The sequence below is a fragment of the Perognathus longimembris genome, chromosome 1 (genome assembly GCF_023159225.1).
Source record: "Perognathus longimembris pacificus isolate PPM17 chromosome 1, ASM2315922v1, whole genome shotgun sequence".
NCBI classification, from domain to species: domain Eukaryota; kingdom Metazoa; phylum Chordata; class Mammalia; order Rodentia; family Heteromyidae; genus Perognathus; species Perognathus longimembris.
Window position 1 is genome coordinate 45,920,186 of NC_063161.1, and position 26,233 is coordinate 45,946,418.

Below are 26,233 nucleotides of genomic sequence, written 5' to 3' on the forward strand. Positions count from 1 at the left end.
CTTGGCATAAAAGGATTACAGGCATGAGCCATTGGTGCCAGGCATCTGTGTGTGTGTGTGTGTGTGTGTGTGTGTGTGTGTGTGTGTGTGTGTGTGTGTGTGTTACTAGGAATTGAACTTAGAGCTTTATGCTTGCAAAAGACTCTATCACCTGAGCCAGCCTATCAGCAGGGATCTCAGCTGCAGAATGGAGGTAGGGGGCAGAATGAGGCAGATTATGGGTGCTATGACAGAGACAGAATCCCTGAGGCCTGGGATGGGGCCCAGTGGCTCTCTCTCCTGCTTCAGGAGCCTGGTTAAGTGGCAGAGGCAGGGTGTGAGAAGGTGGCCCGGGGGAGGGGTGGATACACCAGTGCAGCACACTGTAGCCTCTTGGTATTAAAAAGACCTGCTTTTCTCGGCTTCTTGTGATAGCCGATGGGAGCCGATGGGATCTTGGTTTTAAGTCCCAATTTCACACTGGTGACTGTAGTCACTGGTTGCCTCATTTTCCTGTCAAGACAAGAAGTCAATAATGAATACCTACTAGGCCTGTCTCTAGGGCCAATGGGGGACCCAGTAGGATAATGCAGGGAAATGGCTCATGTGCTCTACTCATTACTAGGCTGCAAACTTTTCTTTCTTTCCTTTTTTTTTTTTTAAAATGTTAAAGGACAAAGGTAATTGTGGAGTGCTTGTGTCTGTAATTGCTGCTGTGCTGCAGGAGCTGGTCTGATTGCTGCTACTGTAGAGGTGCTGGGGGGCCGGGGAGCTGGGGAGGAGGCCTGAGGGACACGAGAACACTTGGCTGACCCCAAGGAATTAATTAAAACTTTCCCAGCCCCACAGGGACAAGGGATTTGTTAATATGAAATTGTAATATCTGGATAGAAGCAAGTAACTGCTCACGTTTGTAGAGTATGAGGAATCTTTAGGTCCCAAGTTCTTCTTCTCAGGAGGTCACAGCACCCCTGTTTTCAATATAAAAAGAAACCTTATGGAGGCTGAGATCTGAGTTTTGCCGTTTGAAGCCAGTCCAGGCAGGAAGTTTGTGAGACTCTTATCCTCAAGTAACCACCACAAAAGCTGTAAGCGGAGAGATGGCTCAAAGTGGTAGAGCACTAGCCTTGAGTACAAAAACTCGGGAACAGTGCTGAGGCCCCTGAATTCCTGAGTTCAAACCACAGGACCAGCATGCACACACAAAGTTGAAAGCTGGTTGCCTGTAATTCTAGCTACATAGGAGGCTGAGAACTGAGGATTGTGGTTCAAAGCCCACTCAGGAAGGCAAGTTCATAAGACTCTTACTTCCAAGTAGCCAGGATAAAAAGCTGGAAGTGGAGCTGTGGCTCAAGTGGTAGAGCACCAGACTTAAATATATAAGCTAAAAGACAGTGCCCAGGCCCAGTATTGGCATAAAAACAAAACAAACAAACAAACAAAAACAAAGCTCAGCCTCGGAGAAGCCAGAAGTTCTGGGACTCAGGGTAAAAGCCATTCCCAAGCTTCTGTGTTGTTTCATGGTCTCCAGGGAAAAGATCTTTAGTTTCTTGAGTGCATTGCAATGTGTTCAGCCGACATTGGAAGCCAGTTTCCTTCTCTAACCTTTGTTTTGTTGGTCAGAAGTCCTGGACTCTCTGTCTCTCATTTTTCACATCATTTTTGAGTTCATCTTTCTACATCCTTCGACCAAGGCACATCCCAGACTCTGCCACCACCTCCCTCCCCAGTATGCCTGTAGGGACACATCCCATTTGGGTGTGGAACTTTCCATGGCACTGCACTCTATCCTGGGCTAGCTCAGCTCTGACCCTTAGCTCCCTGGTAGGAGCTTCTTGCCACCCAGCCATTGGTACCCCAGCCCCGGGGGACATCAGGGATGTTCTGTCTCTGACCGTCCTTTCCCTTCTGCCCATGGGACGTCTTGTACCTTCCTAGCTCCCACCTTGGTGTGTCTGCTCAGCAGAGGTAGGAGTGTGGAAGAAACCTCTGTCCTGGGAAAGGCAGGGGTTTGTGGCCTGAATCTGCTTATTTGTGTGGTGTTTGATCCCCTGCTGGCTTCATGTGGGCCTCTGAGCCTTGCGTGCTGAATGGCAGGGAAGTGTGTTCCTGGGATCTTGCACCCATGGAAGCATCCTCAAGCCCAAAGAGCTGCAGGGTGGTACCCCAGACCATCTATCCCTGGCCCCTCCCTTTCCCATAAACTTCTATCCCTGTCTCTTGCTTCAAGGTCTGTGATGGGGCAGGTGCCAACTGGAGAAGCTGGCGAGGATTGCTGTGGGGGTTTCCTGGCTACTTTTTCTTTGGGTAGATGTGTCCCAGCACACAGGGACACACACGTGAGTCCATACATGTATTTTGGCAGAAACATATTGACAGGTATGCAAACATAAGACACACACACACACACACACACACACACACACACACACACACACACACACACACAATTGCAGCCAAGGAGTAGGTGGTAAAGAGAGAGGCCTATAGAGAATGTTAGGCCAGGAGCCTGCAGACATGGGTTCTAGCCCCATCCTTGACCCTTGGTGCCTGTGATAAACATTTCCCCCATCCACCTTTGTTTCCTCTTCTGCAAAGAGATGGATTTAGAGCAAATTTCTTTCTGTGCTCCAAATGCAGAAGCATTGCAGAGACATGTAAGGTGAACAATGGATTTGGGGGTGTTGGGGACAGATGGACTTAGTTTGAATTCAGGCTGGACTGCTGTGGACAGGCTGTGTGACCCCAGACAAGATGCTTCACCTCTGATCTGTCCAGTGGATGACTTAAACCTCACTGAGTCAGGACTGAGTGAGGTGATTTATGTCATGTGGGTAATATACATGATTTATATGATTACTGGTCTTAGCTTTGCAATGAATTCATTGCATGATATTGGGAAAACAAAATTAGTTTTTCCGGGCTAGGGATATGGCCTAGTGGCAAGAGAGCTTGCCTCGTATACATGAGGCCCTGGGTTCGATTCCCCAGCACCACATATACAGAAAACGGCCAGAAGTGGTGCTGTGGCTCAAGTGGCAGGGTGCTAGCCTTGAGCAAAAGGAAGCCAGGGACAGTGCTCAGGCCCTGAGTCCAAGGCCCAGGACTGGCCAAAAGAAAAAAAATAAATAAAAATTAGTTTTTCTTTTTTGTTTTGTAGACTTTTCCTCCCTTTATTGATTGAGAAACTTAACTCTTGGCATATGTCAATTAAAACCAATTTCTGGGGACTGGGGATGTGGTTTAGTGGTAGAGTGCTTGCCTAGCATGCACGAAACCCTGGGTTTGATTCTTAAGTACCATATGAACAGAAAAAGCCAGAAATGGTGCTGTGGTTCAAGTGGTAGAGTGCTATGTTAGCCTTGAGCAAAAGAAGCTCAGGGACAGTGCCCAGGCCCAGAGTTCAAGGCCCAGGACCGGCAAAAACAAAACAAAAAACCCAAAAACCAATTTTGGGGGTAGGGGGATAATAAAAATCCACAATAGAAAAAATTAACCTTGTCTGGTCCAAGTAGAAGCTAAAAAATCCAAAATGAGTTTTTCTTGATTTCAATTTCCTCTGTGTAGACTGAAGAATTTGGACAAGTAGACATTCAAGTTTGCTTTCTTTATATCCCAGACACAGTTCAGAAAAAGAGGGGCAATGCTCAAAGTGGCTACGCAGAGGTTTACCACATGGAGGCCATGTGCACAAATTCTAGAATTGTACTCCATTGTGCAGGGTTTTTTTTTTCTTTCTTTTCTTTTTTTTTTTTTTGATACCGGTACTAGGGCTTGAACTCAGGATCTGGGCTCTGTCCTTTACCTTTTCTGATGAAGGCTGGTGACCTACCACTGAGGTACAGCTCCATTTCCAGCTTTTTTTTTTTTTGGCCAGTCCTGGGTGTGGCCTCAGGGCCTGAGCACTGTCCCTGGTTTGTTTTTGCTCAAGGCTAGCACTCTGCCATTTGAGCCACAGCACCACTTCTGGCCATTTTCTGTATATGTGGTGCTGGGGAATTGAACCCAGAGCCTCATGTGTACGAGGCAAGCACTCTTACCACTAGGCCATATCCCCAGCCCCCATTTCCAGCTTTTTGGTAGTAAGAGCCACATAGATTTTCTTGCCTGGGCTGGCATTGAACTGCAATCCTCAGATCTCAGCCTCTAGAGTAGTTAGGATTACAGTTGTGAGCCACCAGTACTTGGCTTTCTTTCTTTCTTTCTTTCTTTCTTTCTTTCTTTCTTTCTTTCTTTCTTTCTTTCTTTCTTTCTTTCTTTCTTTCTTTCTCTCTCTCTCTCTCTCTCTCTCTCTCTCTCTCTCTCTCTCCTCTCTCTCTCTCTCTCTCTCTCTCTCTCTCTCTCTCTCTCTTTCTCCTTTCTTTTATGAAAGTCACCAACAGCCCTCAAATGAAAATGAAAACATTTCCCTTTTGGGCCCATTTTCAGAATCTACCCCACCTGTTCTTATTTATAACTCATTTGAACTGGAAATAAATTAGAGAAATGTTGAACATCATAAAGCTGGAAACAAACATTGTTCTCTTTGTAGCCTTTCTGCCAGGCATGCATTTGGAACAGTGCAGTGACAATTAGAAACATTGTCTATTTGGTGATGTGGCTCAAGTGACAGGGCACCAGCTGTGAGCAAGTGGCTGGGCAAGTGTGCAAGGCTGGGCAAGTGTGCAAGGCTCTGAGTAAAACAGAACAGTACAAAACAAAACGTTGGCTACTGACAAAATTACAAAATCAAACTATTGATATAATAGTCCCAAAGATACAGCATAGGCATAATTGGGTGAAGATTAATTAGACATTTAATATATTAAGCTAAAAGTTCCATCTTTGCCAGTCCTGGGCTTGAACTCAGGGCCTGAGCTTCTTTTGCTCAATGCTAGCACTCTACCACTTGAGCCACATGGCTACTTCGGCTTTTTCTGTTTATGTGGTACTGAGGAATCAAACTCAGGGCTTCATGCCTGCCAGACAAGCACTCTACCACTAAGTCACCTTCCCAGCACTAATTCTATCATTTTATTTTAATGTTTTATGCTATGGTCCTTATTGTATGATTACAAGACCTAAAATACATTAAAAACACATAGAACCAAAAGAATTAAAATTCCAAATCCATCTCCATCTCATTTAGAATCTGTTATTGTTAATACCTTGCTATCTATCATCTATGTATCCATCGTCTATCTATCATCTATGTATCTATCATCTATGTGTGTATGTATGTATGTATGTATGTATGTATCAGTCTATCTACTTATCTATCATCCATCAGAACAAAATTTCTTTTTTTTTTTTTTTTTGGCCAGTCCTGGGCCTTGGACTCAGGGCCTGAGCACTGTCCCTGGCTTCTTCCCGCTCAAGGCTAGCACTCTGCCACTTGAGCCACAGCGCCGCTTCTGGCCGTTTTCTGTATATGTGGTGCTGGGGAATCGAACCTAGGGCCTCGTGTATCCGAGGCAGGCACTCTTGCCACTAGGCTATATCCCCAGCCCCAGAACAAAATTTCTTTATTTCCTCAGACTTTCCTTATTTTGATGACTTGAGTTTTCTTTTCTTTGCTTTTTGGTACTGGGGCTTGAGCTCAGGTCCTCTTGCTCTTTTGTTCTAGGCTGGCACTCTGTCACATACTTTAGCCACATCTCTATTTCTGGCCTTTTGGTGGCTTATTGGAACTAGGAGTTTTGAGGATTTTTCACAGGGCTGGATCCTTAGAGCTCAGCCTACTGAGTAGCTAGGCATGTACCACTAGCTTCTGGATTTTTTTTTTTTGTCTGTTGTGGAGCTTGAACTCCGGGCCTGGGTACTGTCTCTGAGCTATTCAGCTCAAGGCTAGCGCTCTACCACTTGAGCCACAGCACCACTTCTGGTTTTCTGGTGGTTAATTGGTAGTTTCTGTCAGCAGCTGGAGTGGGTTGGGCTAAACTCCTGGGTTTGGTTGGAAGTTTTCAAAGTCAGTTCTATCACTATTGAACAGTTATTTACTCTGTGGACTAGGAGTGCCTCTCAAAAGGGTTTTGAGAAATGCTTTCCAGGTGGTAGGAAGAAGGTTGGGAGATAATTCTGAGAGAACATTGTGCAGATGGCAGCCCTTGGGGGATAGTAGCCCATAGTCCAGTCTAAACTTGAATTCTGGGCTTGGACACTGTCCCTGACCTCTCCAGCTCAAGGCTATGCTCCACCACTGGGACAACAGCTCCACTTCTGGATTTCTGGTGATTAATTGGAGATAAACGTCTCACAGACTTTCCCGCCCAGGCTGTCTTTGAACTGCGATCCTCAGATCTCAGCCTCCTGAGTAGCTAGGATTACAGGCATGAACCACTGGCTGCCTGGGTCCTCCATCCTTTCATCATTTTCCCCAACCCATCTGCCTCCCTTCCCCTGCTGGGAATCAAAATCATGGGGGAACTGAGCTGCTGGGATGTGCTGCTGGGAGGAGCTCTCTGAGAGCTCTGGGGACCCCTTTGCAGGTAAAAGCCCACAGGCCCTCAGCTCAGGCCTTGGAGCCTACATCTTCTATTTTCCTCTCTTGATTTTGCTCATTCCCACTCACTCTCTGCTTCAGCCTCCATCCATTTTTGTGGATCCATAATTATCCTGTCGGCTCACCCACTTTTCCGCCTCTTTTCTTCGCTGCTTTCTCAAGGGGAGCTGCCCCATTCCCAGCTCTTTGCCTCTGAATGATGCAACCTGGGTGAGTGGAACAAACCACCCTGGTGTCCATCAATCCCCCACCCACAGGAACGTCTGCCCCTGTCCTTCACCTCCTGGGGTTTATCTTCCTTCTGCCCTGAGCCCATTGCCTGGGTGGCGTCCGCCCTCTTCCTCTGAAAGCTGGAATGTCTGCCTGTCCTTGCCCATCTTTCCTGCTGTAGCCCCTGTCTCCCCAGCTGCCTCTCACTGCTGCAGGACACCCCCTCTGACCCCCTCCTTCCAGTCAGGACACATGGGGGTGGACAATGGCACAGCAGTCACTGAATTTGTTCTGCTGGGGTTCTCAGAGTTTGGCTCCCTCCGGCGCCCCCTGTTTTGGGGGGTGCTCTGCATGTACGTGGTCACCCTGCTGGGCAACTCTCTGATCATCTTCCTCACGCTGGCAGACTCTGCCCTGCACTCCCCCATGTACTTCTTCCTCTGTCACTTCTCGCTGGCAGAGATCCTCTACACCACCACCATCGTGCCCAGGATGCTGAGGGACCTCCTGTCCTCCTGCCCCACCATCCCACTGGGCAGCTGCTTCACCCAGCTCTATTTCTTTGCCCTCTTTGGCATCGCTGAGTGTTGCCTGCTGGCTGCCATGGCCTATGACCGCTATGCCGCCATCTGCCGGCCTCTACATTATGCCACCCTGATGAACTGGGGTGCATGTGTTGGTATGGTGGGTGCCTCCTACCTCATGGGTGTCATCACTGGCACCTCTCACTCCCTCCTCATCTTCACCTTGCCCTTCCATGGTGACAATGTAATCCACCACTTTCTGTGTGACATCCTGCCTGTGCTGAAATTGGCTAGTGCAAGCATCTTCTGGGGGGAAGTGGGGATTCTTGGAAACACCATAACTTTTATCTTGATCCCCTTTTTGCTGATCATGGCCTCCTATGTCTGTATTCTTGCAACCATCCTTGGGGTCTCAACAGCCCAAGGTCGGCGAAAGATCTTCTCTACCTGCTCCTCTCACCTCTTTGTGGTCATACTGTTTTATGGGACTGCAACAGTTGCATATATAAAGCCTCAGGCAAGCGCCTCTCAAGACACAGACCAGGTACTTGCTCTCTTCTACACAGTTGTCACCCCCATGTGCAACCCTTTTGTGTATTCTCTGAGGAACAAGGAGGTCACTGGAGCCATGAAGAGGGTCATAAAGAAGCACTTTTGGAGTTCTTGATCCCCACCCCTTCCTGAGGGCTTGGAGCTCAGGGCCAGATCCCTGGACATTTTCAAGGAGGAAGGAGAAGCTGTATGGAGCACAGTCCACAGGAGCCTGGCCTGCTGTGCAGTGGTGTCCTGTGGAGTTTCTTGCCCTGCCCACTGAGAGCACAAGACACTCTGTGACTGTAGAGCTCTGCTTCTGAGGGCTGGCCACGGGACCCTAATGTGGCTTCATCCTGAGTGCACTGCTGAGCCAACTCACAGCACAGGGAGGTTGCTGGAGCAAGGAAACTCTGCTGACCTGGTGTGAGGATCTCTCAGTTCCTGGTCTTTGTGGAGGCCCCCATGACTTCTTGGGCTATATAGTTCTTGAGATCCTCATGTTTGCCCTTCTCCCAGAGACTCCTCCTTGCAAGCCTTTCTCTGACATCAGCCACTTCTGCTTCAACATAAGCTCCTTCACTCCAGGTGTGATGTCTGTTCTGTGCCTTTGGTGGCAGGAGCAACTATGGGCATGGAGTCATTGGTTTGGCTTTGGGAATTCAGGTGCCACTTATGACTTGGTGTTGCTTTAGGCCAGGAGGCTTCTGTCCAGTTACTTGTCTCTATGAGATGTTGGTATTCTCTCTCTGCTCTTTCCTGCATTCCTTTGGTGGGCTGCTTTTCTTTTTTTTTTTCTTTCTTTTTTTTTTTTTTTGGCCAGTCCTGGGCCTTGGACTCAGGGCCTGAGCACTGTCCCTGGCTTCTTCCCGCTCAAGGCTAGCACTCCGCCACTTGAGCCACAGCGCCGCTTCTGGCCGTTTTTTCTGTATATGTGGTGCTGGGGAATCGAAGCTAGGGCCTCGTGTATCCGAGGCAGGCACTCTTGCCACTAGGCTATCTCCCCAGCCCCTGGTGGGCTGCTTTTCATTTCATCCTCTGCTATTATGGTCCAAGGACTGATGTGGCCCTGAGACCTTCGCAATAGTACTGTGGTTTCTTGCAACCAACTGTCCATTATTTCTAGTGAGAGTCCACTTTGGTTTGCAGCCATTAGCTTTTCTTGGGGAGCCAGGTCTTTTCATGAACTGTCCTTCAGCTGTATGCCACAGGAGGGGGCAATGTGTGCAGAAAAACCACTCTCCAGGCAAAGAGATAAGCACTTTTAAAGAGTTTTTATTTTTATGAAGAACCTAGATTAAAATAGGTAAGAAAGTAGAAGGGAGACTATTTGGAGAGAGGAATGAGACCAGGGGGAGCGGATAGGGAGAGACACAAGAGGGCGATGGAGATGCAAATATGATTAAAACACATAATGCACATGTTTGAAAAATGTCATAATAAAATCCATTATTTTTTTCAATTCATATATACTAATAAAGATGAATGAAGAATAGTATTGATTGTCTTTCCCAGCTTGCAAAACCAACGCTGGTAATTATAGTGAATTTTGCACATAGGTGAAAAGAAAACAACTATTAATGTTTTGGTGTTATGTCCTTGGAAAATCACTACAGAGTATATTGTTCTTTCTCTCTCTCTTTTTCTCAGTCTCTCTAAATATATCTTATATATATTTAAAAATGAACAATGAGATTTTATGGCTTGATTGCTTTGTAAAAGTCATTTTCTACTTTTTGAACTGTATTTTTACACTGTACCATAACAGGAGACTGCTAGAGAATGGTTTTATTTTTTATTTATTTGCTTATTTATTTTTGCCAGTCCTGGAGCTTGCACTCAGGGCCTGAGCACTGTCCCTGGCTTCCTTTTGCTCAAGGCTAGCACTCTACCACTTTAGCCACAGCGCCACTTCTGGCCATTTTCTGTATATGTGGTGCTGGGGAATCGAACCCAGGGCTTCATGTATAGGAGGCAAGCACTCTTGCCACTAGGCTATATTCCCAGTCCTAGAGAATGATTTTAATATCCATGTAGTACTTTACTTTTATGGATATGGTATAATTTCCATCCTTAGAATTAATATGTTTTTGTCACAGTATTGCTGAGATAGATGCTGTTACAGTTATATCTTTGTATATTTACCTTATGGTTTCTTTAACAAAAAATTCTGGAAGTTGTTGGACTGAAATAAAATGTTTTGGAACCATTTTGACAGTTGCCTTCCTAAGAAATTTTATTTTCTTACAGTCCATTTGATTACCTTTCCAGATAATTTTCAGGGCAGGGCAATGGAGTAAGAGCCAAGAATGAGTTGGGATTAGATATATCATAGAAGAAAAAGACAGGCAAAGAACAGAATAATATTTTCATAGTCCCACAAGGCACAAAGAACCTGATAATAAGGCTTTAAGCTCACTTTTCCTCAGTTTACAGAGGACAGAGTGAGACATGGGTGAACTGGAGATATGCTATGATACACCAAAGTTGGGCTCAAGGAAGCACTTCCCAGTAGAGTTCTATCTGAACAAGACAAGGAGAAGACATTGTCTTTTTTTCCCCTCCATGTTCTGAGCTGAGAGTTAAGGCAAAGGGATGATAAGGTCTTGGTTCAACCCTCAGGTTTCCCTTACGTAACCTTCAGCAGTGGCTGAGGTCTTTTAGAAAGTACTGAAAGAAAAGGATGACCAGTCAAATTTGAATGTTAGGTAAACAACATTTGTTTCTTTTGTCAGTTGTGTGGCTTGAACTCAGGGTTTAGGCACTGTGTCTAAACTCTTTTTGTTCAAGGCTAGAGCTCTACCACTTTTTTTGTTTGTTTATCATGGGACTTGAACTCTGGGCCTGGATGTTGTCCTTGAGTTCTTTTTGTTCAAAGCTAGCACTCTACCACTTTAAACCACAGTTCCACGTTCAGCTTTCTGGTGTAAATTGGATATAAGAGTCTCACGGATTTTCCTGCTTTGGCTGGCTTTGAAATGAGATCCTCAGATCTCCTGCCTCCTGAGTAGTAAGGATTATAGGCATGAGCTACCAGCGCTTGGCAACATGTCAGTTTTTCAGTTTTTAATATTAGCATGTCCCTTGAAATATCTATCAAAAACAACTCAGCCTATTTTACCCTTCTGAGGAGAGAAATTTGAGACACACAGAATAAAACACAATTCATTGTTAGTTAGAAGCTCAATTTAACTGGACATCTTGCATTTTTACTTGTTAATCTGACAACCCTGCTCCCAGTTATTAACCAAACCAGGCAGAAGAGCAGAAAGATGTGAGGATGGAAGAAGAAAGCTTGGGATGATCTCTGTTCAGAAAGAAGGAAATCTACCTGGAAGTAGTTTTTTTCTCATGAGTTCTTTGACCAGAGCCCTATTCTTAGTACCTGTGTGAATGCTGGCCCTTCCTAGCTAAATCATGAGTATAAGAGTCTCTGTGATTCTCACAGCTGTGGTGAGGTTGAAGGTGGTCCTATCTAAAGCTGCTGGCAAGTCTAAAATGTGTCATGGTGAAGACAGGCAGAGGAGAGCTGTGTGATTTGGAGGAGAAGGTCTTAGGGAAGAGCAGTCACTGGTGCAAGGCACAAGGGGATGGTTCAGAAAGGATCCGAGGGCCCGGGCCCTGGGGTGGTGAAAAAGGAGGCAAGGGGAAGGAACAATTCTGGAGAAAAAATGACCATGGTGGCTCACAGAGTGCAAAGAAAAATTTAGTCCACCAGGCTTAGAGATGGCTGGGAATGGAGAGACACTGAGAGTCAGAACCTCAGCCAAGGTCAGACCACAGGGGTGGCCTGGTTAGGATGCTGTGGGGCTGCCAACACGGGTCACTGGAGACTTTGCTGGTGTTGGTGCTGGTGCTCCTGGGCCTGGAACTCGGGCCCACCGAGTGCACCAACAGTGACTGCACCCTTTCTGCTCCTCTGTCACACTTGAATCTGAATCCAGGTCTAAGGCAGGTGTAATCACTGAGACTTCGGGATGGTCCTGGGCCTGTGAGGCAGGGGAGGCACAGACTATGGGTACTGGCTTCTGGGGAGGTGGGTGGAGTTTGTCTGTCACAAAGCTGTTCATCACCAAAGCAAAGAAGATGTTGTGTCAGTCACATTCTCATCAGCGGAGGTAACTGGGTAGACAGGGGGAGAAAGGCCGTGCATTACTTCTCTGTTGTGAATCTCTTCTTCCTGTTCCTGTGTCTATTCCCCTTAACTTTTTATTTACTCTTAACTCTCTACTTGCTCTCAATTCAACTTGTCAGAGGAAGAATCTAGGTGAGAGGGTTACACAGGTAGCCTTAGAAGTTGGAAACCAGTTAGTTACTTATTTCCCAGCTGCACTAGCTGAGGAAAGCTGAACAAAAGTCTCTTTATTTCTTTTGTGCCTCGGTCATCTACTCTTCACACTCAACCTAGAGAGTAATCTTTCAGAAAATCACACATGAAGGGCTGCTTCATTCCCCTCCTTGAGGAACAAGGGAAAAAGCACTTCCTGCCTGCCTTTCTCTATGGGTCTTCCTGCTTCTTCATGGTCTGGGGAGGGACATGAATTACTGATGATTCTGTCCATGGCATTTTTGCCCTTTGGCTTTTCCCCACAGGCTGACTTGCCTTCACATACTGTTTTCTCTTTCAAATCACTCTCATTTGGAGTGACCTGTGATTCCTTTCACATGGGATGAGTGGTAAATGGGAGGTGTAGGAAGTTCATTTGGCCTTAAGGTTCAAGCCATACCCTGTAATTTAGCTTTAGGAGTAACAAAGGTGATGTTTTGCTGCTTGTTAACTCCTTGGCATGTAGTCATTGTGCAAGGCATTTTCTGTCTGACTGCATTGAACATCAACTTCCCAAAGGGTGCAGTGCAGCATGCTTGTGGGTCACATATACTGGAATGTTCTCTAGGGGAGTTATCCTAGCTTCTTGTTTCTTTTCTTTTCTTTTTTGGCCAGTCCTGGGGCTTGGACTTGGGGCCTGAGCACTGTCCCTGGCTTTTTTTTTTTTTAATTTCACATCCATTTCTTTCTTTATTTTTAAATTTGTTATTATTATTAATTTTTTGCCAGTCCCGGGCTTGGACTCAGGGCCTGAGCATTGTCCCTGGCTTCTCTTTGCTCAAGGCTAGCACTAGCACTCTGCCACTTGAGCCACAGTGCCACTTCTGGCCGTTTTCTATATATGTGGTGCAGGGGAATCGCACCCAGGGCTTCATGTATAGGAGGCAAGCACTCTTGCCGCTAGGCCGTATTCCCAGCCCTTTCTGGCTTCATTTTGCTCAAGGGTAGCACTCTGCCACTTGAGCCACACCGCCACTTCTGGCCATTTTCTGTATATGCAGTGCTGGGGAATTGAAAGCAGGGCCTCATGTATACCAGGCAAGCACTCTTGCCACTAGGCCATATCCCCAGCCTGTAGCTTCTTGTTTTGAGGGTCTTAGAGTAGAAAGATTCTCCCAGGTCTGTTGCCAGTGGCCATGAATTGCCTTGCTTCGAGCTTCCTAAGAAAAAGCCACATGGCTGGGAATGTTGCCTAGTGGTAGAGTGCTTGCCTAGCATGCATGAAGCCCTGGGTTCAGTTCCTGAATACCACATACACAGAAAAAGCCAGAAGTGGTGTGGTGGCTCAAGGTTAGAGTGCTAGCCTTGAGCAAAAAGAAGCTCAGGGGCAGTGCACAGGCCCTGAGTTCAAGCCCCAGATGTGACAAAAAAAAAAAAAAAGCAAAAAAAAAGCAAAATCCATTGGGAGTGGAGTTTGGTGATGCTTCCTAAGTTCTCATAGGTGGGGAAAAAAATGAGCAATGCCCACTGCTTGGCCTGTGTAGGCCACTGTGCTCATAGTGCATTCGGGGCCTGCAGGCTTCCCACAGGCCTGAGGCACATGGGGCAGCTCCAAGTGTGGAGGAGTTGGAGGATGGGAAGCTCCCAGCGTCTCCTGAAGGTTTCTCTCTATTGACTCTGACCTTGGGTTCCAACATACATGAGATGCTTCTGTCCATTGTCTATTGAGGTGTGCTACCAAGCTACATAACAGGCCACATGATGACAGCCCTGAGTGCAGACACGTTCTGAACATTAGAGCCTCATCAAGATTATGTTATGAAAGACTTGGCAATGAAAAATTAAGACTTTTCATCAAGATTTTTCAGCATTAATGTATTTTTCACTGACAGATGCCGGGCACCAGTGGCTCACACTTGTAATCTTAGCTACTCAGAGGCTGAGATCTGAGGATCATGGTTCAAAGCCAGCCCGGGCACAAAAGTCCGTGAGACTCTTATCTCCAAGTAACTACCAGAAAACTGGAAGTGGTGCAGTGGTTCAAGTGAGAGAGCACTAGCCTTGAGCTGAAGAGCTCAGGGACTGTGCCCAGGCCCAGAGGTCAAGCCTCATGACAGACAGAGAAAAAAAAAAAATTCAGTGACAGAAAAGAAAGTAGATTACTTACTTACAATTTCAACTCCTGAGAAATGGTAAACGCTTTGAAAAAGTTTCACTTTTTTTTTCTGCCAGTCCTGGGCCTTGGACTCAGGGGCTGAGCACTGTCCCTGGCTTCTTTTTGCTTAAGGCTCTGCCACTTGAGCCGCAGCGCCACTTCTGGCTGTTTTCTGTATATGTGGTGCTGGGGAATTGAACCGAGGCAAGCACTCTTGCCACTAGGCCATATCCCTAGCCCAAAAAGTTTTACATTTTAACAATTAACTCCTTCTGCAAGTGGCCATCTTTTTCCATGGTTGGCAGCCCCACTGAAGAGGTGATTAGCCATTTTCAAACATGACATCTTACATAAAAAGATAACTATGTTTGCTTCACAGAAGCCAACTGGGTGAGGGAAATGTTTGTATAAAGCGAGTATTTAAAGGTTTTCCTATGTATTTTATGTCATGTTATTTATTTCTCTGGGCCTTCTGCTTTTCCCACTCAAGGCTGTTGCTCTCTCACTTGACCTGCAGCTCCACTTCTAGCTTTTCATTGGTTAATTGGAGGTAAGAGCTGATCAGATTTGTCTCTCTGGGCTGACTTTGAACCATGATTTTCAGATCAGAGCTTCCTGAGCAGTTAGGATTATAGGTGTGAACCATGGACAACCCCTTGTGTATTTTATTTTTTATAATGACACAGTGAAAAGTCTGTGATAATTTTATTTTTCTTGCATTAATCCCTTTCCATATGTCGCCAGATCTCTTCAGCTTGCCTGCTGTGCTATTCCAGTGTTACCTGTGAAGTGAGGAAGGTTGGATGTGCTGCTCAGAGACACTTCTAGGAAGTTTTTCTGGAATACTGCCAGGAATCATCAACCTTCAAATCCACCCACCTTTATAATTACAGGTTTCTGCTAGTTTGTTTCCTCTCCACTCCATACCTCTATCTAACCTGCATTATCAGGAATCCCATGGACCCAGAGACCGTAGGTTAGTTTCTGAATATCAGGAATGGTGTTCATGGCTAGTCTTCTTGGTCCTGTGTGTTTATCTGAGGACATTCTCTGAGCCCAAGCTCTCTTTAGATGCTTTTTCTAAGAGGTCAAGACCATTTCATGCTAAGAACATCAGGGTTAAAGGTCCCCTCTGCTGTTGCCATCCCCTAAACCTTGGCTGTCTAGATGATAAAGCAGAAAAATGATTTATGAATAAAACAGAAAGCAGTTCACAGAGACTTGGAGAGGGCTGCAGACCAGGTTAGAGTCTAAGTCTCTGGCACTGTCTCCCAAATCCAAACTAGTCAATTGCTGTTGCCGGTCAGATGCCACTTCTAGGCCCGCATGTTGGTGAAAGAGGGCCACATGCTGGGTGGCTCCACTCTCCAGATGTCTACTCTCCATGTCCTGGGTAGCACGGTTTTAGTGCCCTACTTGATCCAGGAGCTGGTGAAGGCCTACAAGACCAAGCTGTTAACGTGGCCTGCAGATCCTCTTGTGCAGGAGAACAGATGGTTACTGTCATGGGGGAAGTCAGAAGTCCAGGGTGGGGCCAGAGAAGTAGATGTAATGGAATCCTTCCAGGAGGAATAGCGCCAGGATTTAGGAGAATCTGGTGAGGCTGGCAATCTTTGAATATCATTGGGAGCCAATTAGGACACAGGAGTTAATCAGTTAATAACATTTTATCTAACATTTCAGTTTATGAAGTGATTTTAGAAACAGTACCAGACTTGAGCAATTCATTATGGTAACTGACACCCATTGGGGGTATTTAGGGAATACTGAGAATGGACCCCTCTTTTCTTATATTCAGGTTGCTTAAAACAAGATGAAAACACATGAAAGACAATTCTAATGATTACCCCCAAACTTACAGTAGTAATGACATGAAGCAGAGAATCATTTCTTTTTTGCCAGTCCTGGGTCTTGGACTCAGGTCCTGAGCTGAAGCAGAGAATAATGAAATCTATCTTGGGCAAAAATTTCAGGGATAAATTTCTTTCTTTCTTTCCTTTTTTTTTTTGGTTACTTGTCCTGGGGCTTGAATTTAAGGCCTGGGTATTATTCTTTAGCTTTTTGGCTCATGGCTGGTGCTCTACTACTCGAACCACAGCTTCGCTTCTGGCCTTTTGCTGGTTAGTTGGAGATACGTGTCTCACGGATTTTCTTTCCTGGACTGGTTTTTGTTTTTGTTTTTTCCAGTTGTGGAGCTTGAACTCAGGGCCTGAGCACTGTCCCTGGCTTCTTTTTGCTCAAAGCTAACATTCTACCACTTGAGCCACAGCGCCACTTCTGGCTTTTTACATATATGTGGTGCTGAGGAATCAAACCCAGGGCTTCATGTATACAAGGTAAGCACTCTACCACTAGGCCATATTCCCAGCCCCTCCTGACTGGTTTTTGAACCTCAATCTAGATCTCACCCTGCCTGAGTAGCAAGGATTACAGGTGTGAGGCCCTGGCACCAAGCTCAAGGATAAATTTCTTGAGCTGGGATTTAGAGGAGAACATGGCAGGTAAGATGTACGCTGGGAATGCTGGAGAAAAGCTCATGAAAAGGCCTAGAACCGCAAGAAGGCTTCCTGGGCAGGGAGGACTTGGTAGAAACGAGTCTAAAGAGGAGGCCAGGGTGAGCACAAGAACTGTATCTGGACACAGTCCTTGTGAGGCCTTGTGGGAGGTGAGCTGGAAGGTGGAGGGAAGTCAGGGTTCCCACCACTCTCTGAGCAGTATTATTGATGAAACATTGGGGTTATGGCTCTTTACTCAGAGTGTGAAGGATGTGAAAGTGGTAATGTCATGTGGGGCTGAGAGGCCAGGGAGGTAAGGCCTGGAACCATCTGTCCTTTTCCATCAGCCTTCAGTGGCTCTCTTTACAGAAGACACCCCAGGAAACAATGATGGGGAGCTGTGTTGTAAGGCTGGGGCATTAGCCATGGCTGAGGCTTTTGAGGGCTTTTGCTTCCATCCTTCCCTGCTTCTGATTCTTTGTTTGACTTTACTTCTGGATCTTGCCCATGATCTCCTGGAGTCCCAGACTTGCCCTCTCCTAAAATGCATCTAAGCAGGGGATTCCAGTGTGTTTCTGGCAGGAGTACATAGGAGCCCCTGATGTGATGCTTAGAGAAAAGTCCTTTTCCATTCTGTTTCAGCCTACTGATGCATGCTCTGACAGTGAGTCTGGGGTACGGGATGGGAGATACAAAACAGATTTATCTGCATTTTAAGTCTAGCACTTTCTACTAGGAGGCCCTATTTGAGGTACTGTATTCTTTTTCTTCTTTCTTTTTTTTTTGTGTGCTGGTCCTGGGTCTTGAACTCAGAGCCTGAGCACTGTCCTGGGGCTTTTGTGCTCAAGGCTAATGTCTGATAACTTGAATTACAGTTCCACTTCTGGCTTTTCTTTCTTTTTTTTTTGTGGGGGATGATTAATTGGAAATAAGGGTCTTACACACTTTCCTGTCCATGCTGGCTTTGAACTGCAATCCTTAGATCTTAGCCTTTTGCTTGGCTTACAGGTGTGAGCAACTGGTAGCCCACCCATCTGAGGCACTGAACTGTTTATGTTAGGCTGGGGTTTTATGCTGCCCCGGAGTGCTTGACTCCCTGGAATCTCTTCAGGGGGATGGGACGTGTCTCTTCATCATGTGCTGCAGGGCCCCAGTCACCTCCTTGTTCCGGAGGGTGTAGATGATGGGGTTGAGCATGGGTGTGATGACTGTGTAGAAGAGACTGAGGATACGATCTGTGGTGACAGAGGAACCTGCCCGGGGCCGAATGTAGGTGATGCTGGCTGTCCCAAAGAAGAGGGAGACCACGAGCAGGTGAGAGGAGCAGGTAGAGAAGACCTTGCGGCGGCTCTGGGTGGAAGCCATGGCCAGGATGGCCCCCAGGATGCGTGCATAAGAGGTGATGATCAGGGAGAAGGGGACCATGATGAAGACCACAGTGGCTGTCATCACGGAGATTTCGCTCCTGTGCTTCCCAAGACTCGCCAGCCTCAGCACAGGCAGGATGTCACAGAGGAAGTGGGGGATGACTGGGTGGCTGGGGAAAGGCAGGGTGAAGATGAGGGAGGAGTGCGTGGTGGCTGTGATGATACCCATGAGCCACGAGGTGCCCACCATGGCCATGCAGGCCCGCTGGCTCATGAGGACGGAGTAGTGCAGGGGCCGGCAGATGGCTGCGTAGCGGTCGTAGGCCATGGCGGTAAGCAGGCAGCACTCTGAGATGCCCAGGACGATGAAGATATACATCTGGGTGACACAGCCCTGGAAGGAGATGGCCCGGGGGAGTGGGGAGGTCAGGTCAGCCAGGATCCTGGGCACGATGTCGCTGGTGTAGAGGAGTTCCACGATGGATAGGTGGCGGAGGAAGAAGTACATGGGGGAGTGTAGGGCCGGGCTGGCCTGGGTGAGGAGGATGATCAGGGAGTTCCCCAGCAAGGTGACCAGATAGACGAGAAGCACCACCCAGAACAGGGGGCCCTGCAGAGCCCTGAGGTCAGAAAACCCCAGGAGGATGAATTCAGGCACCGCAGTATGGTTTTCTTCAGCCATCTTGTCAGTCCAGAAGTTACAGCACAGCCAAGAAGTTATTTGTTTAGAAACAACCAGCTCATTCAGTAAGGCATTCGACCTCTGGTTCTTCTCTAAAACAATTGGGAGGATTGTCACCTTGGATAAGCTCTGGGTCTCAGATTAAACAACACATTGGAATGAATAATCCAGGGATCGACACAGCTGGGACTTGAATCCAGTCCTCTTGACTCCAAAGTCTATACAGTGTTTTTCCCCCTGTTCCCCAAGTGCTGGTCCCAGGTCTGAGGTCTTGCTCCCATGTGGAGAGACCCCAGCTCTGCACTTTGGGTAGAGTTGCTGTGTCCTTTGTACTTTCCAGACTGAAGCTGCATCCCAACAAATGAGGCCACGCCCAAGACTATTTTAGGCAGAGGAGGCCAAGACAAGTAAGATGTTTAAGGACCGCCTCTGTGTGTATGGGTGATTTAGAATGCTCTGGTGATTGACGGTGATAAAACTACCCAGTTGCATCGTGCTTGGGGATTCTGGCCCTGGCTCTGTTTTTTTTTTTTTTTTTTCTTTTTCTTTCTCTTCTCCCCTTATCTGGGTCCCTGTGATCAGCTATACCTGCTGTGTGTCCCAGAACACTCAGTTCTCTTAGGCCTCACTGCATTGCCAGTGTTTCCCTTCCCAATTCCTATTCATTCTGTTAATATCTCACTCATCCATCGAGGTCCACTGCCCCACGGCAGCATTGCTCACTCCTAATGCTCAGAAATGATCTGATCTGTGGCATTTAGGGTAATATATTTCATGCAACAATGCTCACATCTTACCGACAGTAGTTTAGAAAAATACTGTGAGGGGCTGGGAATGTGGCTTAGTGGTAGAGTGCTTGCCTAGCATACATGAAGCCCTGGATTCAATTCCTCAGTACCACATAGACAGAAAAAGCCAGAAGTAGAGCTGTGGCTCAAGTGGTAGAGTGCTAGCCTTGAGCAAAAGAAACTCAGGGCAGGCCTAGGACTGGCAAAACATAAACACAAAAATCTACTGTGAGGTGCTTTTTATTTTTATGTTGGTACTTGAACTCAAGACTTCCCTCTCTCTCTTCCTATTTCCCCATGCAGGAAATTGGAGTTAAAGAAAATGGCAAAGCAAGTTTAATAGAGAGGAGAGACAGGGTGTGTGAGTGAGAGAGAGAAAGAGAGAAGGGAGACAGAGAAAGAATTCCTGCTTTCTATGCACGAAATAGGAGTAATAACTCCGTAGGATATTATTTTTTTAAAATTGAAACATTAAATCTGGGTGCTAGTGGCTCATGCCTGCAATCCTAGCTACTCAGGAGGTGGAGATCTGAGGACTATGATTTGAAGTCAGCCCAGGCAGGAAAGCCTGTGTGAGAGTCTTATCTCCAATTAATCACCAGAAAACCAAAAGTAGAGTTGTGGCTTAAAGTGGTTGAGCACTAGCCTTGAGCGAAAAGCTCAAGACAGTGCCCGGGCCCTGAATTCAAGCCCCATGACTGACAAAAACAAATTCAGGGGGTTGGGAATATGGCCTAGTGGCAAGAGTGCTTGCCTCGTATACATGAAGCCCTGGGTTCGATTCCTTAGCACCACATATATAGAAAAAGGCCAGAAGTGGTGCTGTGGCTCAAGTGGCAGAATGCTAGCCTTGGGGAAAAAAAGAAGCCAGGGACAGTGCTCAGGCCCTGAGTCCAAGCCCCAGGACTGGGGGAAAAAAAAAAAAGAGCTTAAGGACATAGCCTAGGCCTAGAGTTCAAGGCCCAGGACTGGCAAAAAAAAAAATCCTTAAAAAATACAAATTCAGTAATAGTTGGAATAAAGTTGTAGTTTTATCACCTTAGTAGACTTCTCTTTCTTGTAAATTGCCTTCATGTCTTTGTCCCCCTACAAACCTATTTTGCACGTTTGCAATCACAATATAGTTCATATTTAGTCTTCTTCTTGCCCTCTCAGAGTTTGTTGTAGGTATTTTTCTATAAGCCTACACAGTATTTTGAATGAACTTCTTACAAAACAGGGTTGAAGGGGGCTGGGGATATGGCCTAATGGCAAAGAGTGCTTACCTCGTATACATGAAGCCCTGGGTCCAATTCCCCAGCACCACATATACAGAAAATGGCCAGAAGTGGTGCTGTGGCTCAAGTGGCAGAGTGCTAGCCTTGAGCAAAGAGAAGCCAGGGACAGTGCTCAGGCCCTGAGTCCAAGCCCCAGGACTGGAAAAGAACAACAAAACAGGGTTAGAAGTATTGTCTAGTGGAAGGCTGTGAGTACTGCCCCAAATAAAAAAGATCTTGTAGTAATTCATTCTGCTCTCTACTAGCATTTCACAAACACTTCTCAGTTAAAGTGGCAGAGAGAGAGAGAAAGAGAGAGAGAGAGACAGAGAGAGAGAGAGAGAGAGAGAGCGTGAGTGCCATTAAGGGAAATAGCAAGCTTGGGCTGTATGGCTCAAAATCCCTCTTCAAATTTAAGTGTCCTACGTGTTGGGCATTGTAAGGAATGGTGCAAATGATTTGTGCACATCTTGATTTGCTTCTGTTAATATACTCTCTTAGGATAAATAACCAGGAGTGGAATTTGTCACTGAACATGGAAAGTCATTGAATACATCCTTTCATTATATAACTGGGGTTCCTCTAAAGGTGCATGTGAGTGACAATCTCTGTCTTCCTTCCCTGGGCCAGGCTGGGGTTCTCCTGTATCCTGGTTCCCCTCCTGGGTTACTCCACCTTTGCCACGCCCAAAGCCTCTGGTGGCTCTCAGTCCTTTGACTGAATTCTGTTTTCAGAGGTCATTCGTGAGTGTCCAGAGGCAATTTTTCTCCCGAATCCTTTGCACTTCCCTGCCCTGCTTCCCAAAGCCTCACTTCCCGTGTCTAATCCATTAATCTCCTTCTTCAAAGTCTCTTATTTCCTAATGTCCCCACACATTTGAGACAATCTTCACAGTGGCAATGGCATTTAAGTCTCTCTCTCTCTCTTTTTTAATGTGCTGATTCTGGGACTTGAACTCAGGGCCTGGTGCTGTCCCTGAGCCTCTTTGTGCTTGATCAAGGCTAGCGCTCTACCAGTTGAGTCACAGATCCACTTTTGGATTTTCCAGAACTTTTTCGTCTTGCAAAAGAGGAACACTATACTCATTCAATAATTCCTTGTCTTGCCTTCCCCATGGCTCTTTCTTTCTTTTTTTCCAGTTGTAGGGCTTGAACTCAGGGCCTGAGCACTGTCCTTGGCTTCTTTTTGCTCAAGGCTAGCACTCTACCACTTGAGCCATAGCACCACTTCCAGCCTTTTCTGTATATGTGGTGCTGAGGAATCCAACCCAGGAATTTTTGCATGCTAGGCAAGACAGGCAGATGGATAAATTCCTTTCTTTTCTCCTTCCTTCTTTCCTTCCTTCCTTCTTTCCTTCCTTCCTTCCTTCCTTCCTTCCTTCCTTCCTTCCTTCCTTCCTTCCTTCCTTCCTCCTCCCTCCCTCCCTCCCTCCCTCCTCCCTCCCTCCCTCCCTCCCTCCCTCCCTCCCTCCCTCCCTCCCTCCCTCCCTCCCTCCCTCCTTCCTTCCTTCCTCTCTCTTTCTTTCTTTTTTGCTGGTATTGGGGTTGAACTCAGGCCCTGGCACTGTTCCTGAGTCTCTTTTTGCTCAAGGCCAGTGCTCTACCACTTGAGCCACAGCACCACTTCTGGCTTTTTTGAGTAGTTTATTGGAGATTAGAGTCTCACAGACTTTTCTGCCTGGGTTGGCTTCAAACCACAATCCTCAAATCTCAGCCTCCAGAGTATTAGATTACAATTTGTGAGCCAATAATGCTCAGCCCAGACTTTCTTTTCTTGCCTACAGTATTAATGGGAACTGTGCACGAAAGGGAGTGTGTATATATGTGCACACTTGTCCATGCACATGGGTGTTGGGAAGGGTGTCAGTAAGCACAGGAAGACGCAGGCAGCCTTGCTGTGGGCACTGAGATAGTGACCTGTAATCTGAGTGACCTCACCACAGACATTATGGAGGCTAAGACTGTCTTTGTTTAAGACAGTTGGTACCTACTACCCCACTTATTCCATCCTCCATCTTCCATCCTCCATTACAGATCATATAATCACCACACTTATCACACTAGATGCTTCTGTACTTCCAGAATATCTACTTATCGCACACAACAAAAGTTTGTATTATAGGGGGGAAGGTGGAAGAACAATGAGGTAACAAGTTTGATAAGAAATGTACTCACTGACATGTATGAAACTGTAACCCCTCTGTACATCACTTTGACAATAAATCAATTAAAAAGCTGGTATTATATACAAGACAAACGCTTGTATTACCTTGTTCTTTTACATGTTGTTTACTTGGCAGAAATTGTCTAACATTCCTTATCTCCTCCCCAGCCCTTCCCTCTGACCAGCAAAGCCAGTGGCACCTGAACAATACCTCCACAACTAAACAGTAGAGATTTGGAATGTCTCTCCTGGATACTTTCCTTCTGTGTTTGGTGACAGATATTGGATCCTTACACACAAAGAAGTTCTAAGGGCTGGAGGGGGCCCTGTTCTACCCAATGCTTTTCTTCCTTTCCTGTGCATGGAAGGGTCTTGTCAAAGAAAGGACAGGCGACACTGTGTGGGACACTTACCCACACAGAGGAGATGGAAATGGTCAGCAGGGGCAGGAGTGATGGGGTATATGCGAATCCCTGCTGCTGCCTCCTTCTCCTCCTCTGGAAGTCTCAGCCTCTGTGGTGCCCACAGGTATTCTCTAGCTGGTATAGAGCCTCTGCCCCCTGAGGACTAGAAAGGCCCTGACTCTTGGGGTTTCCCTGGGAACCATGAGTTGAGGAAGTGTTATGGACCAGATAATTCTGTTTTAGTGCCCAATGCCATACGTGTTCTTCCTCTTTCTCTTACACTCATTTCCCATGGCCACTCTGTGTCCTCCTTCCTTTCCCTTCCTGGATAGCCATTGCCTCTCTGGAGGCAAGGAAGGGTCTCTTTGGTTACAGATGACAGGAAGCTTGAGGGTCTCCCTCCCTCATGTGTAGACTCTCTCCTGAGAAGTTCATCCCTGGTTCTGTACTCTTGACTGACTGCCTGCCTGTAAGCACAGTCTCCTGTCCAGTTCTTGTAGTTCATTACAGTGAAGCATTCTTTAGCCACCTTGTGTACCATGCTTTCTTTTTGATGAGAGCTGGTGCATTCAGGGGTATGGATGGAGACAGAGTTTGTTTTTGAGAAAGTGTTTTAGCGAGGGCCTGCCCTGTCAGGCTGTGTGAGTCCTGTGGATTTGGTTTCTGTCAGCTTATTTATTTTTTCTTTTTCTTTCTATTTTTGCCATTCCTAGGGATTGGGACTCAGGGCCTGAGCACTATCCCTGGTTTCTTTTTGCTCATGGCTAGCACTCTATCACTTGAGCCACAGAACTACTTCTGGCTTTTTCTGTATATGTGGTACTGAGGACTTGAACCCGGGGGCATGCTAGGCAAGCACTCTACCACTACACCACATTCCCAGCCCTATTTAATATTTTTTACTCTGACTTTTTTTTGGCCAGTCCTGGCCCTTGGATTTAGGGCCTGAGCACTGTCCCTTGTTTCTTTTTGCTCAAGGCTAGCACTCTATCACTTGAGCCACTTCTGGTCATTTTCTATATATGTGGTGCTGAGGAATCGAACCCAGGGCTTCATGTATACGAGGCAAGAACTCTTGCCACTAGGCCATATTCCCAGTCCTGCGCTGATGTTTTGACACCTAAGACCTCACTGACACTAGGATGCCTGCCTCTCCCAAGCTCAGGTGATTTTTCAGGTCATCTCATAACTGCAAGGATGCTTTCCAGAGGCAAAGGAGCCAACCTCAAGTCCATACCCTAAGCTGCTTCTGGCCCGATGCTTTGGGCCAGAAATCTACTTTCCCAATCATCCCAGGGTCAGGTACCAGAGGCTCTTGGGAATTTCCAGCAATAGATTATTTTTTCAGTGGCAATTGTCTTCTGACCTGTTGTCCTTACCCTATATGAGCACTCATAATCAAGCCCACATTAATAACACTTATGATTGTCCGCTCTGGGGCAGCCATGCCAGCTCTTTTCTTCCCTAGGCACTCTTCAAGTTTTTTGCATATCATCCCCTCTGTGTGGAATTTCTTACCTTAGACCTTTTCCACAGACTTCTAATGAGGCCTCAGCTTAAAATTTACCTCTTTAAAAAGCCTTCCTTATTGAATAGTCCTAGATAAGGTAGCACCATGATTACCCTATTTTGTATGCCCCATCGCATGTGTTTCCATCAAAATGCTGTCTTTTGCTTGTTTGAGTGTGCAGTGCAGGTCTCCTCTGCTAGGAAGGGGAGGCAGAGACATTGCTTTGTTCATAGCTACTGTTTTAGAGCTTAGAAGAGACTAGCACACAGCTTACACAAGGTGCTTATGACCCTTTTATTTATTATTACTATTATTATTTTTTTGCCAGTCCTGGGCCTTAGACTCAGGGCCTGAGCACTGTCCCTGGCTTCTTTTTGCTCAAGGCTAGCACTCTGCCACTTGAGCCACAGCGCCACTTCTGGGTATTTTCTATATGTGTGGTGCTGGGGAATTGAACCCAGGGCTTTGTGTATATGAGGCAAGGCAAGCACTCTTGCCACTAGGCCATATTCCCAGCTTCATTCAAAGAGAGGGGGTTGGGAGGGAGGGGAGGAGAATGTATGCTTTTCTTTTCTGTGGTCTAGAAAGATTACTTTCTTCACCCTCCTTAATAGTTTAGGTCATACTTATGACCTAGCTTCTTCTGAGCTGGGGTATACAGGGCACATGGAAGCTGGGGAAGTGAGGTGGAGGCTGTGCTTTTCTTGATTCTTCTGAGTCTCCCAACAAGTTTAGTTGTGGTTTTCTGGGGGCAGTGGTAGGTGAGATGCCAGTCCAGTGGTTGTGAAGAGGCAGGGTTAGGGTACCCCCGTTTTGCCTGGCATTCATGGAGGTAAAAATGATGTGGTTTTTACAGCCAGCAGTTTCCCAATGCCCTACCTTCCCAATCTTGGCAGTGGTAGCAGATTGCTGGGCAGGTTTGGGCAGTGTTGTCCTAAAATTCATTCCTAACCAGGTGCTGGGGGCTCATGCCTGTAATCCTAGCTACTCAGGAGGCCGAGAGGCTCAGGAGGATTGTGGTTCAAAACTAGCTCGGGCAGGAAAGTCTTTTTATCTTTCAGCACTGCCTATATGACTGGTTGATGGAAGAGGAAAAAAGAAAGAGTCCAATCTACAGAAAACTGCAAAATCTGCTGTAGCTAATTAGATATGGATTTTTTGTAGCATTACCCCCCAATAGGGGGGGTGACTCTGAGAAATACTAGAGAAAAGAAGATAATTTCCATTACATAAAGCTTTGATAGTAAACCGAGAGTCTACTCTGCCTGGAAGAAGGATGGTCTAAGCATCATTTTCTTTTTGGTGTTTAGTTGGAGAAAAGAGTCTCATGAGTTTTCCTGCTTGGTAGAATGCTAGCCTTGGGCAAAAGAGTTCACAGGGATGGCAAGTTCAAGCTCTATGACCACTACCACCACCAATTA

The 26,233-nt window shown here is 46.5% G+C and overlaps 2 protein-coding genes across 2 annotated transcripts; one reads left to right on the plus strand and one right to left on the minus strand.

Moving 5' to 3' along the window:
* Positions 1-6,922: 6,922 nt before the first annotated feature.
* Positions 6,923-7,861, plus strand: LOC125348141 (olfactory receptor 9-like). The gene has a single exon (XM_048341144.1). The coding sequence runs from the start codon at positions 6,923-6,925 to the stop codon at positions 7,859-7,861; it is 939 nt and encodes a 312-aa protein (XP_048197101.1).
* Positions 7,862-17,749: 9,888 nt separating this feature from the next.
* On the minus strand, positions 17,750-18,691 carry LOC125354402 (olfactory receptor 10P1). Its single transcript, XM_048349988.1, has one exon. It carries the CDS (start codon positions 18,689-18,691, stop codon positions 17,750-17,752), a length of 942 nt encoding a protein of 313 aa, XP_048205945.1.
* Positions 18,692-26,233: the final 7,542 nt, after the last annotated feature.

Coding starts and splice junctions, on each gene's coding strand:
- LOC125354402 (XM_048349988.1), bottom strand. CDS start 18,691: ATGGCTGAAGAAAACCATACTGCGGTGCCTGAATTCATCCTCCTGGGG.
- LOC125348141 (XM_048341144.1), top strand. CDS start 6,923: ATGGGGGTGGACAATGGCACAGCAGTCACTGAATTTGTTCTGCTGGGG.